This window comes from Maylandia zebra, linkage group LG12 (genome assembly GCF_041146795.1).
Source record: "Maylandia zebra isolate NMK-2024a linkage group LG12, Mzebra_GT3a, whole genome shotgun sequence".
NCBI lineage: Eukaryota > Metazoa > Chordata > Actinopteri > Cichliformes > Cichlidae > Maylandia > Maylandia zebra.
Genome location: NC_135178.1, coordinates 15,763,314 through 15,777,919, shown reverse-complemented (window position 1 = coordinate 15,777,919; position 14,606 = coordinate 15,763,314). Strand labels below are relative to the sequence as shown.

The following is a 14,606-nucleotide window of genomic DNA, read 5'->3' as shown; positions in this document are numbered from 1 at the left end:
CGAACATCTGGAATTGTTAGTGCAATTAGAACCTTCGCTGAGAGCTAAATAATTATTATGTAAATATTTCATTTAGTTGTGTTGTATATTACTTGCAAACACACAATGGTGGTAAACAACCACATGCACAGTCCAGAGGCATAATTAGTGTCTTTATTTGAAAATAAACACAGCGTTTTCAGGCATTTACATCAGCTGTAATATTACAAACACTGGATAGATCAGACTGTACATGCAGTGAGCTCTCACTCCAGAAAAACAACAGATCATACATGAAAAGAAGGTCTGGAAGGCACAAGTCTGGACAGACATACTGATTAATATTGCTATCATTACTGCCATGCTATCATCAAACAGTTTTAGTTTGTAAAGGCATCATTAGTGAAGATCAAACAGAGACAAGGCGACTTACTAAAACAAGTCTTTTACTCTGATCTTGATTTTTAAATTACTTCACAAAAGACAACAAAACACATCATAGTGCTCAAAGTTTCTAATTAATTTAAGGAGAACAGGAAACTGTAGTATAACTTGCATAATATTTGAACTATGAGCACAATGGAGACAAAATTGCTTAACTCGGTATACGATTCAAAATCTGCTGAGAACATAGCAGCTGCTCTATTTTAGTCGATGCTGGTTTTCTATGTAAGACCTCTCTGAAGCAACAATAGGCACAGTGTCTTTAAGGACTGGATATCCAGGTGACATTCATATGTGGTGAGTACAATATAATGACTGCTGTTAAGTGGTTAAAAGAATACATGCTTTCAAAAAGATGAGGCAAAGAAAATAAAAATAAAGACTTTAGTGGAGGAAGACAACATACATGAATGATTTCAGTGATTATTCACTACACAGCAAAACTTAGAGACTGCCCAGTGTAGACTTAAAAAAACTACTTTATTAAATAAAAGTTGAATCCAGTTTTCATTATTTATAATGATTAGTATATTTTGCAATAAGTTGCAGTACCTTAGTGTCGGGACAACATTTTTTTTTCTTCTTATTTTTAATATAAAGATTTTCTGCTTGCTTTTTACACTCCAGCATCTATTTGTTTGAAAGTTAAAAAAGTGCATATGCTCTAAGACACTGTCTTATAATACAGTACAAACACAAACAGGAAGCAGAATTAAGTCCTGTTTACATTCCTTTACACTGGCTTGGCAGCATTGAGGGCATACAGGATACTCGGCTTCTCCTCAATGACACGGACCAACAGGTTGTCTATGTATTCCTCAAGCTCAACGATCTTGGCGTCCTTCTTGGTAAGGTCAGCCTGCTGCTTCACCACCATTGTGATCAGCTCCTCCTGAGTCAGCTGAGTGTACGGTCCACTTTCCACAGAGTCCATCATCTGAATGAAAAAAAAGATAATTTGGTGAATGCTTTTTAAATTAGGACATATTGAGGAATTCATTTAAGCACACAAAGAAAAACAAATCAAAGAAATTGGAATATAAAAGTTCCATTACTTTTCTGACAAAATAATTAATATCATCACCATCTGCCAAGTTAAAGAAAAGAGAGACAAGAAGAACTTTTGAGAAAGTTTCTAAAAGCACTTTGAGAGCAGACTGCCAGACGATCTTAGATGTGTAAAATCCAATCGTCTCATAGCACCACCTGGCATTTTTTTCCATGCTACTCCTTGTAAATAAGAGCACAGTGCAGACCATGTTGCACAGTGGAAAAGAGATTTTAGGTTATCCAGGCACGAATTGTTCCTGCAGCAAAAGCCGGTCAGGTTAACGGTGTTTACGTGCCAGTACATTATACCAGTATGACAGTACCTTTATCTTCGCTGGTGTGCTGTCCCGGACCTTTATCTCTTTCATAGCGTGGACGCTCTGGCTCTCTGATGTGCTCATAGGCTTCACGGGATGAGGCCTGTAAATAAAGGCATTACGTTACTGTAAGGCCTGATAGTTTACTAAGTAAATAGAAGAAGAGGTACAGAAACCCCACAGAAAATGATTAAGAAATATTTTGTGTAGGAGAAAAACAATTAAATGATGTGTTTTATCATCTTCCATAATCATTTCTATCGTATTCAAAGTGCATTTGAAGTGCAATATTCAACATTCAGATTGAAATCAAGTGTGAGGAAAGTTTCCAAGAAATCACAGCCTGGAAAACAGCCACACCACAAGATAAATCCCAGCGACTTATTCGCCTCCCAGTATAACAGCACCACGTGTGATCCACCATAACTGAATCAAGCTCAACCCTCATCAAAGGCTAACTCTGAAAATAGCCTGGTCAATCTCACCTGCGTGAATTTATCGCTAGCCCGCTTCCATTGCTATTCTGAGTACTGACAGGCTGAACCTCAGATGGTGACACCATCGCTCGCAAAGTTTCCTTCCCCCCAGACAAGATTTCTGGTTCCTCCATAACTACTTGAAGGGGCTCTGAAGCTTGAAAAAAAGATCGGTCTCCAAAAAGATCCTCTCCTTCACTGAAACTGCTCTGTGTTTTCCCATCATTGGGAAGCAGCAGTGGGATATCTCTGAAACCTTGAGTGGCAGTGGGTATTATCTGCTGTGTGGGAGTTGTGGATGGAAGGCTCTTCTTTCCTTTTTGTGAATTCTTTCTTTGGAAAGCAGGACTGTCTAGTTTTGACTCATCATCCGTTTTCCTGTATTCACTCTGTTTCTTCAGATCACTGCCATTAAAACTGGTGAAAGGATCTGGTGTTTTTTCTTGACCAAAAACTTTATCAAAGTCACTTGCTGTCATTCCCCAATCTCGAGGTGTCGCCTCCTTCCTACTAGCATCGCCAGTAAAAAGTGAATCACCGTTTTCCTTCTGCAGCGTCCATGGGTCTCTGGAAAGAAGCTGAGTACTGGGGAATGGGTCCTCCTCTGCAAAGCCGTCTTTTAACTTTTTGTCCGTGCTGCTCATACTTGAATTAGATACTTTTGGGATGTTACCGTTCACAGCAGATTGTGGTTCCTTTGTTAGCTCGTTGACACTGACCCTTTGTCTGGGTTTAGCTGTGGGTGCTTCTTTGTTCATGGTGGCCTGTTCTTTGCTTTGATCACTTGAAGGTGGTGTATTCAAGTCCATCTGGCTTGGTGTTCTGGGTGAAGGTGTGGGTGAAGGTTGCAGCACCTTTCTTGCACCATCTCCTGACGTAACTCTGCTTGAAGTGTCCGATATTACTGATGCTGGGGATGCAGGTTGACTACGTGTCACTGAAGACTGTTGAGAAACACTCGGGCTTTGTTTCTGACTGGAATCTGCTGCTGATCGTGGAAGTGGAGATGTCACTGGTTTAGGAGGAGTCGGGGCTGGTGCTTTTTTTGTTGACACAGGTTTGGTCTCCTGAGGTTTAGCTTGGGAAAGCCTCATGTTAGGAGTCTCCAGTGAAACAGAAGACCTAGGACTTGGTGTATGCTCCAATGGACCGTCCACACTCATCTCAGGACCCAAGAGTGCAGGTGCACTCTTGTGTTTCTGATTGACCTCAGCAATTATATTATCCCATCGAGGCTGCCCTTTCACCCCGTGTCTCCTCTGAGGGAAGAGGGTTTCATAATCTGGAAGTGGTACAGAGTTTTTGCCTGGTTGCGGTTCTTCTGGCTCTTCATAAGCCGGGTTTTGAATCTCTCTGACAGGAGTAAGATTTCCTCTGGTTTGGTTCCTGTAAGTGGGTGGTAGGAGGGCCCTTCTGTTCTGATCTGCCATGGTGGGCGAAGACCCCTCAGATCCAGATGACAAATTCTCTGTGTTGCCACGGGGAGAACTAGGTGGGCTTTGATTGCTATTTCTTGGAGCTAAAGATGAGTGGAGGCTGGAGAAAGTATCAGGGGACCCAGATGGGACTCTGGACAGGATGGACTCAGAGTTGGCTGGGGAAGGAGACAGCTGACTGGGGGTTTGGAAGTCAGCAGGTTCAGGCTCCAAAGATTGAGCCAATCTGCCAAGGAGTGAAAACAAAGGCCTACAGGTCATTACTGGCACCCACACTTTCACCAGTGTATAAACCGTCACCAATAACAAGCAGATAACATCTCAACAAGCAGGTAACTACATTCCCCATGTACTGGCTCATATAATGTAGCTGTTGTTTAACACTAATCAATAAACTCTTCACTTTGATTTATCGACTGTTCCACCTTTGTACTGAAACAAGCCGCTAGTATAACAAAATATTTTCCCATAAAATGGTCCACTATTCAATGAGAGGAAGCTGCTGATATTTACACATTTTACGGTCGCTCTTTTATCCTAATGACTGTACACAACAATAACATCATCCTACTTCGATCACTCCATGCAGGCCTAACACTGCAACATAATTTAAAGGCCATCTTTCATGGCCTAAATCTCTAAAACATTTTGGAAATCAAAGATTACTGCAACAACAGCAGCAATAAAAAGGTCATTCACCTACCATTATGATCCAGATCTAAGAATTCCAGTCCGATCCAGAACACAAACAATGATATTAAAAAAAGATCTTAAAAACAATATAAAAGAAAAGAAAATCGAACCAGCCACGACATTCACGCAGAAAGCAGCACTATGGCTCAGTCGCTCCTTATGAACTTTGTTCAGCCTACAACTTGTTCCACAACATCTTTACAGATTTAAACCCCACCTTCATTGTCATCGGTACAAACCAAACCGGTTTCACAGGTTCGTCAGCCATCGGAGGATGGAGTTAAGAGTAACTCATGACAAAAGCAAGATCAGATAAGAAGGTTGTGTAAATTCCAGGGTTCAGTGTTGAAAGGCATAATATACAGCAAAACTGACCAATCAGAAGCACGTGACATCATGACATATTTAGTGCAGACTGTATGGTTAAGTGTGCTTTGTGCAATGTAGTGAGAAAAAGGCCTACCTGGGTTTGACTGCAGACACTTTTGCGGTGCGGTTAAGGAAGACCATGGCAGAGGGGGTTTGTGCCTTGCTGCTGGATTTCTGATGATCGGTTGGGCTGACGTTGCTGCTTAGAGAAACATCTGAGCTGAGGGTGATGTCCTCAAATGGGTTGGTGGAATGACGGGAGACAGGCTGATTGGGATCTTGCGCATCCAAAGTACGGGCTGGGGTGGGCAGCTGTACCTCCTCCTTTTTCTCCTCCTTCTTCTTGATCATCCCAAACAAGGACGACAGTCTGTCACTCATGGACGCCTCCTCCTGACGTTTCTGCTCCTCTGCTCGACGACGCTCCTCCTCAAGCCGCTGATTTTCTGCTGCTTCCATCATCTTGCGTTGCTCTTCTTGCTTTCGCCTCTCGTCCTCCTCCATCTGTTTCTTCCTCCTGGCCTCATCCTCCAGGAAGCGTCTCTTCCTCTCCTGTTCCTCTTGCAGTCTACGCTCCTCTTCCTCCTGCAGCCTCTTGAGCTGTGCCCTGTGTTTCTCCTCTTCCTCAATCCTCTTTGCTTCTGCTATGCGCCTTTCTTCTGCTTGCCTTCTTTCCTCCTCCTCTTGATGGTGCTGTTGTTCTTGTGATGCTCTGTCTGTTGATGGGACAGATACACTCCTGAAAGCATCTGCAGAGAGATCAGAAGTGTGTTTGCGGACATCTTCCACAGAGCCTCGACCAGAGCTGTTTAGACTGAGAGTAGATCCACTCTTGGGTTCTGTCTCCTCTGTGTACACATGGCTGCCGTTAATGCACAGGTTGTTCAGGTCACTGTTGCTCTGCTTGGAGCGGCCCAGCAGGGAGAAAGGACCCAAAGACACCTTGCTGTCAGAGCTGCCGGTTCGTTTGTGTCCCAATTTGAATTTCTTCTTAACTGCGGGGAGAGAGACAGTGAGGCATGATGTCATTGTTGACATGCAAAACAACTTACGCAACTTGCGCTGGCAACAGCAAACAATAAACAGAGAACAGAGGTTAAATTACCATCAGGAGAGTTGACATTGAGACCAGATGAGCGGCTGCCACTCAGAGATGAATTCTTCTCAGGCAGCGTCCCCAGTGTGGACATGGACTGTGAGATGTTACGCTGCAAGTTTGATTTGGGGGCAAAGAGCTTTTTGAGCTTAGATTTCTTTTTCTCATCTGGAGATTGGTTAAGTGACTGCGCGTCAGCCTCGCCCTCACTGTCTGTGAGGACCTGGCTGACAGAGGGCACAATCGCTGAGGCCGAGTCGGAGAAACCATCCTTTTTCTTCCCTCGCACTTTGTCCTTTATCTTGGAAATGCGAGAGCGTGGTTTGTCCTGCATGGAAAGGTCAAACATGCTGGCTGACATATTGTTTCTCATAAACTGGATATCTAGCAGCACTTCTCCTCGTGCCTTGTCCTCTTTTCCCGTTTTGTCCACCAGCTTGAACCATCTGCAAATGTCAGAAATAATGAATCATGTGTTAAAACTGAGTTATCGGAAGATAACAGGATTTGACTTTTGTTTCAGAACTATTTATATGATTTATCTTTATATAGGATGCACAGATTCACACAAACACAAAAACCTGAACCTTAAAAAAAAATAAAAAATTGAGATAGGGCTGTGCGATATGACCAAAATCTCATATCCTGATATAAGAATTCTATCGTCCGATAACGATATAAATCACAAAAATGTAACATTTTCTGTAAATTCTGCGACTCTCGGGCAGCTCGTCTTGCGGGAAGTGTTTCCAGCTGCGCGTCATGTAGCTGGAGTCGAATGTTTTAACCGATGCATGAAACTACACATTTTTAGACATAAGTTGTAACAGCCGCTGTTTTCTTTGTGAGTATTTATTACACAGCGTGCTGTGGGGAAAAGCCTGTTCTAACGTTTGAGTCTAAGGTTTATTTTTTAGCACCTGGCGGCTCTTTTTTAATTCTCATCCGTAAATAATCTGCTCTTTCACGTGATTCAGTTTACTTTGAAAAGTCTCAACAGGATCTTGAGCTTTATTGTGAAAGATTTATTTGGAATATAAAGCGGACACGCGATGTTGTTATCGTCGTTGTTGCTAACCACAACGCATAAAAACAGGCGCTTGTCCTTCCGTAGTGTGGTTACATAAAATATAAGAGAAAGAGAGAACTTTAAGAAATTAATATAGCCACTACAGTCACCATCAAAACGATGAGAAAATATTGCCATAAACAGTTTATTTTGCGACACCACGAAACAAACGATAGCGTAAAATGAAACGATAGACGTTTTTATATCGTCATCCGATATATATCATTATGTCGAACAGCCCTAAATTGAGACATGTAAACAATAAATCTTAAATCCCCCAAACTCTGTAACACAGGTTGATTTACTATTGCAACTTTATTCTCAGGATTTCTACTTTAGATTTTTTAATCCTGCCTCCACAGTCACCACTCTTATTCTTAAACACTGCTACAAAGTGCAAATTGAGTTAACTATATTTGTTTTATGTAATTACTATCAATCTTTTTCTCACAATAAAAAAATGTGATGAAATTATACTGAAAATTATTATATACAAATAGATTTTTAAACATATAGAAAACACTCTAGTTGTTACAGGCCTCATTAATCCATCACGTCAAAATTCCCAGATACAATGCATTAGACATGAAAAATGTTAATGGTTTCAACAATTTGACAATTGTTATTGTGATTATAACGTGAGCTAAATCTGAAAATGTTTTTTGATTTTGGCTTATCAAATGTCCTGCAGTTTTTCAGTGTAATTTTGGAGTGTGCATTGCTTTTCAAAAACCTGCTTTTGGTCATGACATTACTCTTTTATACAATAATTTGAATGCAGGGCTTAAATGACGTTTTATGTATGAAAGACATTGAAGAATAAATATCTGACTGAAAAAAAAAAACTGAACCAAAATGAGCAGATTCCTAACACTTGTGACGTCTAATACATCAGCCCTGCTGGCATTTGTCTGCCGATTGTTAACCTGAGACTGACAGGTGTCTATACTGTACAGCTTGTTGTAGTTCCTGTTAGGAGTACCATGCCAACAGCAGCTTTGTTCAGGCTCCCCCATCATGTCCTCTCTGTTGCACAGGATCAGCTTTTATTTTCTGTAAGGGAAAGGTAAGAGTGTTCTGGAGAGGCCCGTTTAAAAGCAAGCCAAAACACGCAGTTAGTGCCACTGCATACTGTTGCTCTCCATTTGTATAATTTAAAACAAAGACATTATAAGGGCTCTAAAGGTTTTTCTCAAAACCATGCTATTATTAGATGTACTAATAGTTCAGCAGTCGCGCCCATTTTGTCAAGCCTTTCCCCTTTTTAACCTTTTTGTTTCACAGTACATTCCTCTGACCGTTTCACATGAGGTAAAGGTCACAGTTTGATTTCATTCGTGCAACATGTTGTGAATCTTATTAAAGTTCCGTCTGTCCTTGCATGACTTAAACTGAGGTCTCTGAAGCTATCTATTTCCGCCCAAAACGTTGTGTAGTCCTAATCTGACACCAAACTGCAATTTAAAGGAAGTTCACAGCCAGCACATTTATTTGTCATGCAGCAGATATGCAGATAGTCTGCTGTAGGGAAAAACAGCTAGGAAACAAGCATGGGAGTGAAACAGCATTCCTCACGGCACCTCCCTGTGTGTGTGAAGTGTGTTATAATTAAATTTAAGCTGACTCTAATTCAAACATTCTTCATCTCCCACTCTAAACCAAGAATGCCAAAGCAAACAATCGCTAGCCGAGTCGAGGCACAAGGGTACGGAGATAACATTTTCACAAGTCAGTCAAGAAACAGCTTTGTCCTCTTGTCTTCAATAACAACAGGGCGTGCACCAAGAGGACTACGAAAACAATATGAATTAACACGAGTACTAACAAGCTGTCAGGCTGTTCCAACTTTTGTATTGTTTGCACATGCATATAAAGCCTCCTCCCTGACGCATGAGCTCACTGGTCTTGCTGGACAGGTTCCCTCTGTTAACTGTCAATAGCTTCCCTTTCATGTGTAATGATTAACAAACATCCTTATCTTGTGAACCAACACCAGCCAGTACGGATGATTCAGCCAATAAAAAACAAAGAAGTATAAAAACAATCTCATACAGATAGGCTACAATTGGCTGTTACTGTTCCACATACAGCCATGTTAAAAATGATCTTTAGGAAAGTTTAGTCTGATGTCAGCATTAGGTAAGTCTGATGTTACTGGGCGTCATATTTCACATGGATGGGAAATTCTCCTGTACGCTTTGTTTGCAAAATACTGTGACTCATATGTCTGAACACATGAGTCCTACTCTGGGAACTGCCTCTGCATTAGGGCTGCACAATACGAGGAAAATTGATAACGGCTGATAAAATTGTTCAATACTGCCACAATCACACGACATGCAAATAATACACAAATACTGAAGTATGCATATTAGTCATACAGTTCAGATCAGCACATCTGATATTTTGTGGGCGTACTCTCTTCTTCTTCCCTGTATAGTTAGCAAAAAATGATGGGTATGTATATAATAAAATGATTTTTTTTTTCATTAATATCCTTACTGGTACTAAAACAGAAGTAGAAAAGTCACTGGTTTATTTCATGTCAAATCACTGTGAGCCTTCTGCTTGAGTATCTCAAAAACTATTAAAGATAAAAGCCTGAAATGTTCCACTTGGTTTTTCTTTACAAATTACAAATGGATCAGGATTCGTAACTTGGAACAGAGACTTAAAAAAAATAGACCATATTCTCTAGTTTAAATATGAATAAATATACAAATGGAAAATTAAAGCTGTCCTGTAAAGTCATAACTACAGTAGTGAAACAATCATTTTGTTACATTTCACAGTAAAGCAAAATGAAAAGTGTAAAATGCTTTTAAAAAAATGAGACCACTCTATTTTCACTCAACTTTCGTGCTGGACTTAGTGAATGCGACAAGCTGTACCACAAAAATTGCCTCCAAATAATGTACAAACACCGCAGCAGGACTCCTTACATGTCCCAGCAAGCAAGCTCACATTACCACTATATTATACTCTTTACACTGGCTCCCAGTTGATTGAAGAATTTGTTTTCAAATTCTCATGACTGCATACAGAGCACTACAGCAACTAGCTCCAGACCATTTATCTCAATTTCTTCTCAAGCATACTTTTTAGTGTCTGTTTTACCATGTTTTTATCAAGGTTATTGCTTTTACTTATATTTTTATTTTCTTTTTAGATTAAAATGTTAATTTTAGCACTTTGTTCATTTATGTATGTTCTAAACAACTCATATTAGCCCAATAAGTGTGCTGTGGTTCTGCATAGCAGTGGTAGATGGGAGCTCCTGAAAAGGTTAGAAGACTCTTATTATTTGTTTCTTTTTGTTTGCAACAGTTTTGATTGCAATCACACCAACAAGCACAGTTATCAAGAACTCTAAAAACAGAGTACCCACTTCAGCTGGGCACAGCGTGCACCACCTCCTCACTGCCCACTGAGTCTTTATAAGAGACGAGAGACTTCAGCTCCAGGCAACAAAACACAGAACAGTCGATACCACTTTTTAATGTCTCAGGCACCGGGAAGGTAGAAGACAAAAACAAAAGCGGTACCACCACAAATATGTTGTAGATCAGCGGTCCCCAACCTTTTTTGCGCCACGGACCGGTTTATGCCCGACAATATTTTCACGGACCGGCCTTTAAGGTGTCGCGGATAAATACAACAAAATAAAACTAGTACCGGTACTGAAAAAAGAAGATTTATTCATAACACACGTGAAAAGTCCCAGGAAAACAGAGTTAACGATAAAAACGATAACAAAATAACACTGAAAACCGATAAAAACCCTGAAAACCATACATTTCACAGGGGGTTGGGGACCGCTGTTGTAGATTACTCTAATGTATCCAGGACCCCAAGCTGAGAGGAGGCATTTGTAAATACAATGATTTTTCTGTTTGAGTTTGTGATTTATTTATCTTGAGTGTTCGCCCTGTCATGCTCTCCATGTTGAAGTATATCTATCCAAGATCTTGTCCTTACTGCCTCTGCAGAGACAAATTAATGGACTGTTTGACGTTTTTAAAATTTAAAACCTACATAAATAACATCTAAAGGCGAAACGGATTACCTGGAAACTGGACAATAAATTAAATGAATCATTTCAGTGAGTGTTTCAGCAGAACTTTCAACCACCTGCAAGTTTAAGCTTTCAAATGGCTGGAATTTCCTGCTTTGTCCTTTGAGACAATAAACACTGGGTTTAGGACAATACGGTGCAAAAATAACTATTACTTGTAGATCATTCATAATGCAGTATAGCTCAATATCCTACTTGTGAAAAACTGAGTTTAGAGGAATCTTTGAAAAAAACCCAAAACATTTAAAACAATCTGGTATATTAAGATAGTAAAACTTGCATTCATAGAAAAAAATGCACTCCAATGGAGCTGCAAAGATGAGTAAGTCCAAGTAAATTGTTAAACTGATATCTATCTATCTGATGTCTGGCCTTAAAACCTAATTTCATCTCGCTAAACTGTTTTGTATTAGAGGAAAAGTGTCAGGTTCCCTTTCAACTGGAAAACAAAGCCTTCGGTGTCACACCCTGTATCACCACAACAGGGGAGCAGCGCAGTAATCTAACACCAGATACTTCAAGGGAAAACCAGCAACATCCAATACCCCTGCACGCATACTGCATCTTACAGAACAGGAGGAGCAGGACAAGGCAGGAGAACGAAGGAGCTCAGTTATGAAATGGAAATAGCAGGGAATGAACTTTGGCATGAACATGGAAAAAGAACCTGAGCAAGCAAAAGATAACATTTCAAATATGGTGGTACAATAACAAAGAGCATGAGGTCATTCCAGCACCATAATCTAGGCTGCCCCCGGGGTGAGTGATTACTAAGAAGTAGCAAGCGCTACCTCACTCATTCATTACCAAAGGTCACTTCAAAGTTACTGGGAAAGTTTTACCAGTGTAGCCTAAAATAAACCACCTTTATTTTTAACATTTCTTTTACATAAGAGGGTGTCCAACCCAATTTGACAATTCTAAAGCAAAGCTCTGTTTGGATTCACGTTACACCCACGTTACACCCATGTCAGCGCCATTCATGTAATGCGTCTGGGTGTGAACAGACATATTTTAAGCTAGTCTTGAGGAATGCTCAGGATTAACAAAAGCTAAGTGATTTTAAGGCATGCCTCCACCATCAAGCATTAGTGATTGTCATTGTCTTAAAATAATTTGTGAAGTAAAAGTGAACCCACAAGCATGCAGGGTTGGACCAATGACGACAGACAAGCAAAGGAAAGAATGATCTCAGACCATTTTCCAAGCAAGTCAGTGGATAGTTTTAAAACCCAAACACAAAAGAAAAAAGGAAGAGGAAGAGGACAGAGGCTCCACCCACGTTCATGTTTATCTTTAACAGCAAACCAAAAGAAATATATGACATCAGAACACTGAATTATTCAAGTGGGTGTCTAGAAACTCAACTTGTCTAGATAAGCCCTGCAATTGCAAAGTCAGTAAACCAATAAACTCAATGACTATGACATTATTCACTGCTGTGTTTCACAGTGGACACAGTCAAAAGATGCTCCAGAGTATTTCACATAATGTAATTCTCAGTGACTATAAGCCGTGCTGCCGCTTTATAACAAACATTGACATAAATTCTTCTGGAATTCCTTTTAATTGAATAAAAAGCTAATCTGGTGGTAAATGGTAGGTAAATTGTTAGACTTACTTTGGGCAAAGCAAATGCTGGTAAACTAGATCATCAGACAGGCACTTATAAAGCCTAATAGGTATGCTAATACCTCCTCAGAATAGCTGAAGCAAAGTTCAAGTCTGCAGCTGAGAGGTAAAAATCTAATCCAACTACCCAGTGATTCTGAAAGTTAATATACAGCCCTGGAATTACACTGTGACACATGATAAGCCAGTCACAGTAAAACTGGTGACACTTTGGCTGTAACATTTATTAAGATTACTGCTTCTTCAAAGTCTGTTCCCTTCAGTGGGAAACGTTTTTTTTTAGCAGAATATAGATACCAGCTAGAGAACTGTGTGGAAACAAACTCGATATCAGCTTACTTACCTCTTCCTAGAAACAATGCATTTAACCTAGCCTTATGGTCTAGACTACATTACATTTGCAACTAGTTTGCTCTCCACTGTGTGCCTTTCTCTTATTTTTGTATACTTCTCTCTTGTTTTGTATATACATTTCTCCTGTGTCCCATTTATTCCTACTGTCGACTATTTATAGTTTATTCCGGCACGGTTTGTGTGGAGCACCTAGAATTTCATTGTACATGTACAATGACAATAAAGGGCCCTATTCTCTTCTATATGAAGCTCTGAAACGAAAGTTATTTGGATAGTCATTTTTCATTGTGCAGTGCTCTAAGGCTGCTGCTGCACTAAAACCCAGACTCATTATAAATGTAAAAGAAGACTTAAACATACTTAGTCAGAACTAATGGGGGGAATCTGTGAGACCCCAAACCCCTCCCAAAACTGCTTAGCTGACACTTACTCTGTCTTTTTGCGAGCCTTGTTGTCATAAAGCTGCAGCAGGTTTATCACAGTTTGGCCCAAGAACTTGTCCAGCCCTACTTGGGCACGGTGCATTACTATGATATATAGCATACAGCGCTCAGCGTTTCCCGGGTGGAAGAGCGGCAGGTCGAACGAAGCCTCTTCTTTCCACACCGGATCGACAGACTTCTCAGCCACGGAGGTAGAAAACTTGTCTTTGGCCACTTGGATGATGGCGTAGGAGTCGTTGGTGCCATTCTTTCCCTTGGTACGCAGGTTCCGAGCCTGGTGCACCGTTACCTGGACACTCGTAGGATACGACTGCTGGCTCTGGTCGGCCAGAGACATCGCTAAAGTCCGTCAAGCCTTCCTAAAAGTTATTCAGAACTGTCTCGAAAAATACCTCAATAAAACGGAAGACTGGTTAACCTTTTCTTGAACTCTGTTGTTCACCTTCGGCGTCCTCTGCGGTTCTAGGTGTGGGTTACCTAGCTTGACTTCAGTTCGGGAAGCTCAGTATGATGTCGTAATACTTCTCCCTCCTCTTTGGAAGGCTGTGCCTCAGCCTCTGATAACATTTGAGTTCAGTTCACACTTACTTTACATTTACATTACATTTGCATGGTAATATTAGCCTAGGTAACCCAACCAGGGCACTGTAGCGCAACTAAATCCTTCAAGAGGCTTTTATAAACACAGTTCTTTCCGCCAAGTTGAATAGTTTACTTCCCTGATGTAAGGAGTTCCCGCCCATACTCTACATATCGCTCTCTGATTGGCCAATTCTTCAGTCGTTTGTAAAAAGTGAGTTAGCGATTGGATCGCAGAGGAGGAGGGCTTTAATAACTCACAGACCGTTAACCGTGGCTGAAAAGCACTGACCAGGAATCAGTTTAGCCTGGGAAACGCAATGCAAGACTGAAAGAGGTCAGCAGTTACCACCGAACTGAGTCCAGTGCTGGTAATTGCGTGCTTGTAAGGGACAGAAAATGGCCATTTTTAAAAACGTAAAAACATTTTTACAACACATTTTTACAAATGTTTTTTTTATTTGTTAAGTCTAAAACGAATGTTTTTTAATAATTTAATTAAATTACTATTATTATTAAGCAAAAAATAATTACAAAAAATATTGTGTTTTTACGTCATTAATTTAAAAACTACCAGTAATGTAATGTACTTTT

General features: G+C 40.4%; 1 protein-coding gene across 2 annotated transcripts; it reads right to left on the bottom strand.

Annotated features, from left to right (window-relative positions):
- Positions 1-131: 131 nt before the first annotated feature.
- On the bottom strand, positions 132-14,147 carry rab11fip1a (RAB11 family interacting protein 1 (class I) a). Of its 2 annotated transcripts, XM_004544289.4 has the most exons (6): positions 13,421-14,147; positions 5,870-6,306; positions 4,859-5,759; positions 2,276-3,928; positions 1,797-1,893; positions 132-1,360 (listed from the first exon to the last, which is right to left on the bottom strand). In XM_004544289.4, the coding sequence occupies exons 1-6, from the start codon at positions 13,768-13,770 to the stop codon at positions 1,157-1,159; spliced, it is 3,642 nt and encodes a 1,213-aa protein (XP_004544346.1). In that variant the 5' UTR covers positions 13,771-14,147; the 3' UTR covers positions 132-1,156. The 2 variants fall into 2 exon arrangements, with proteins under 2 accessions (XP_004544346.1, XP_004544347.1); XM_004544290.4 differs by lacking the exon at positions 2,276-3,928 and having other exon boundaries at positions 13,421-14,142.
- Between the last annotated feature and the right edge of the window lie 459 nt (positions 14,148-14,606).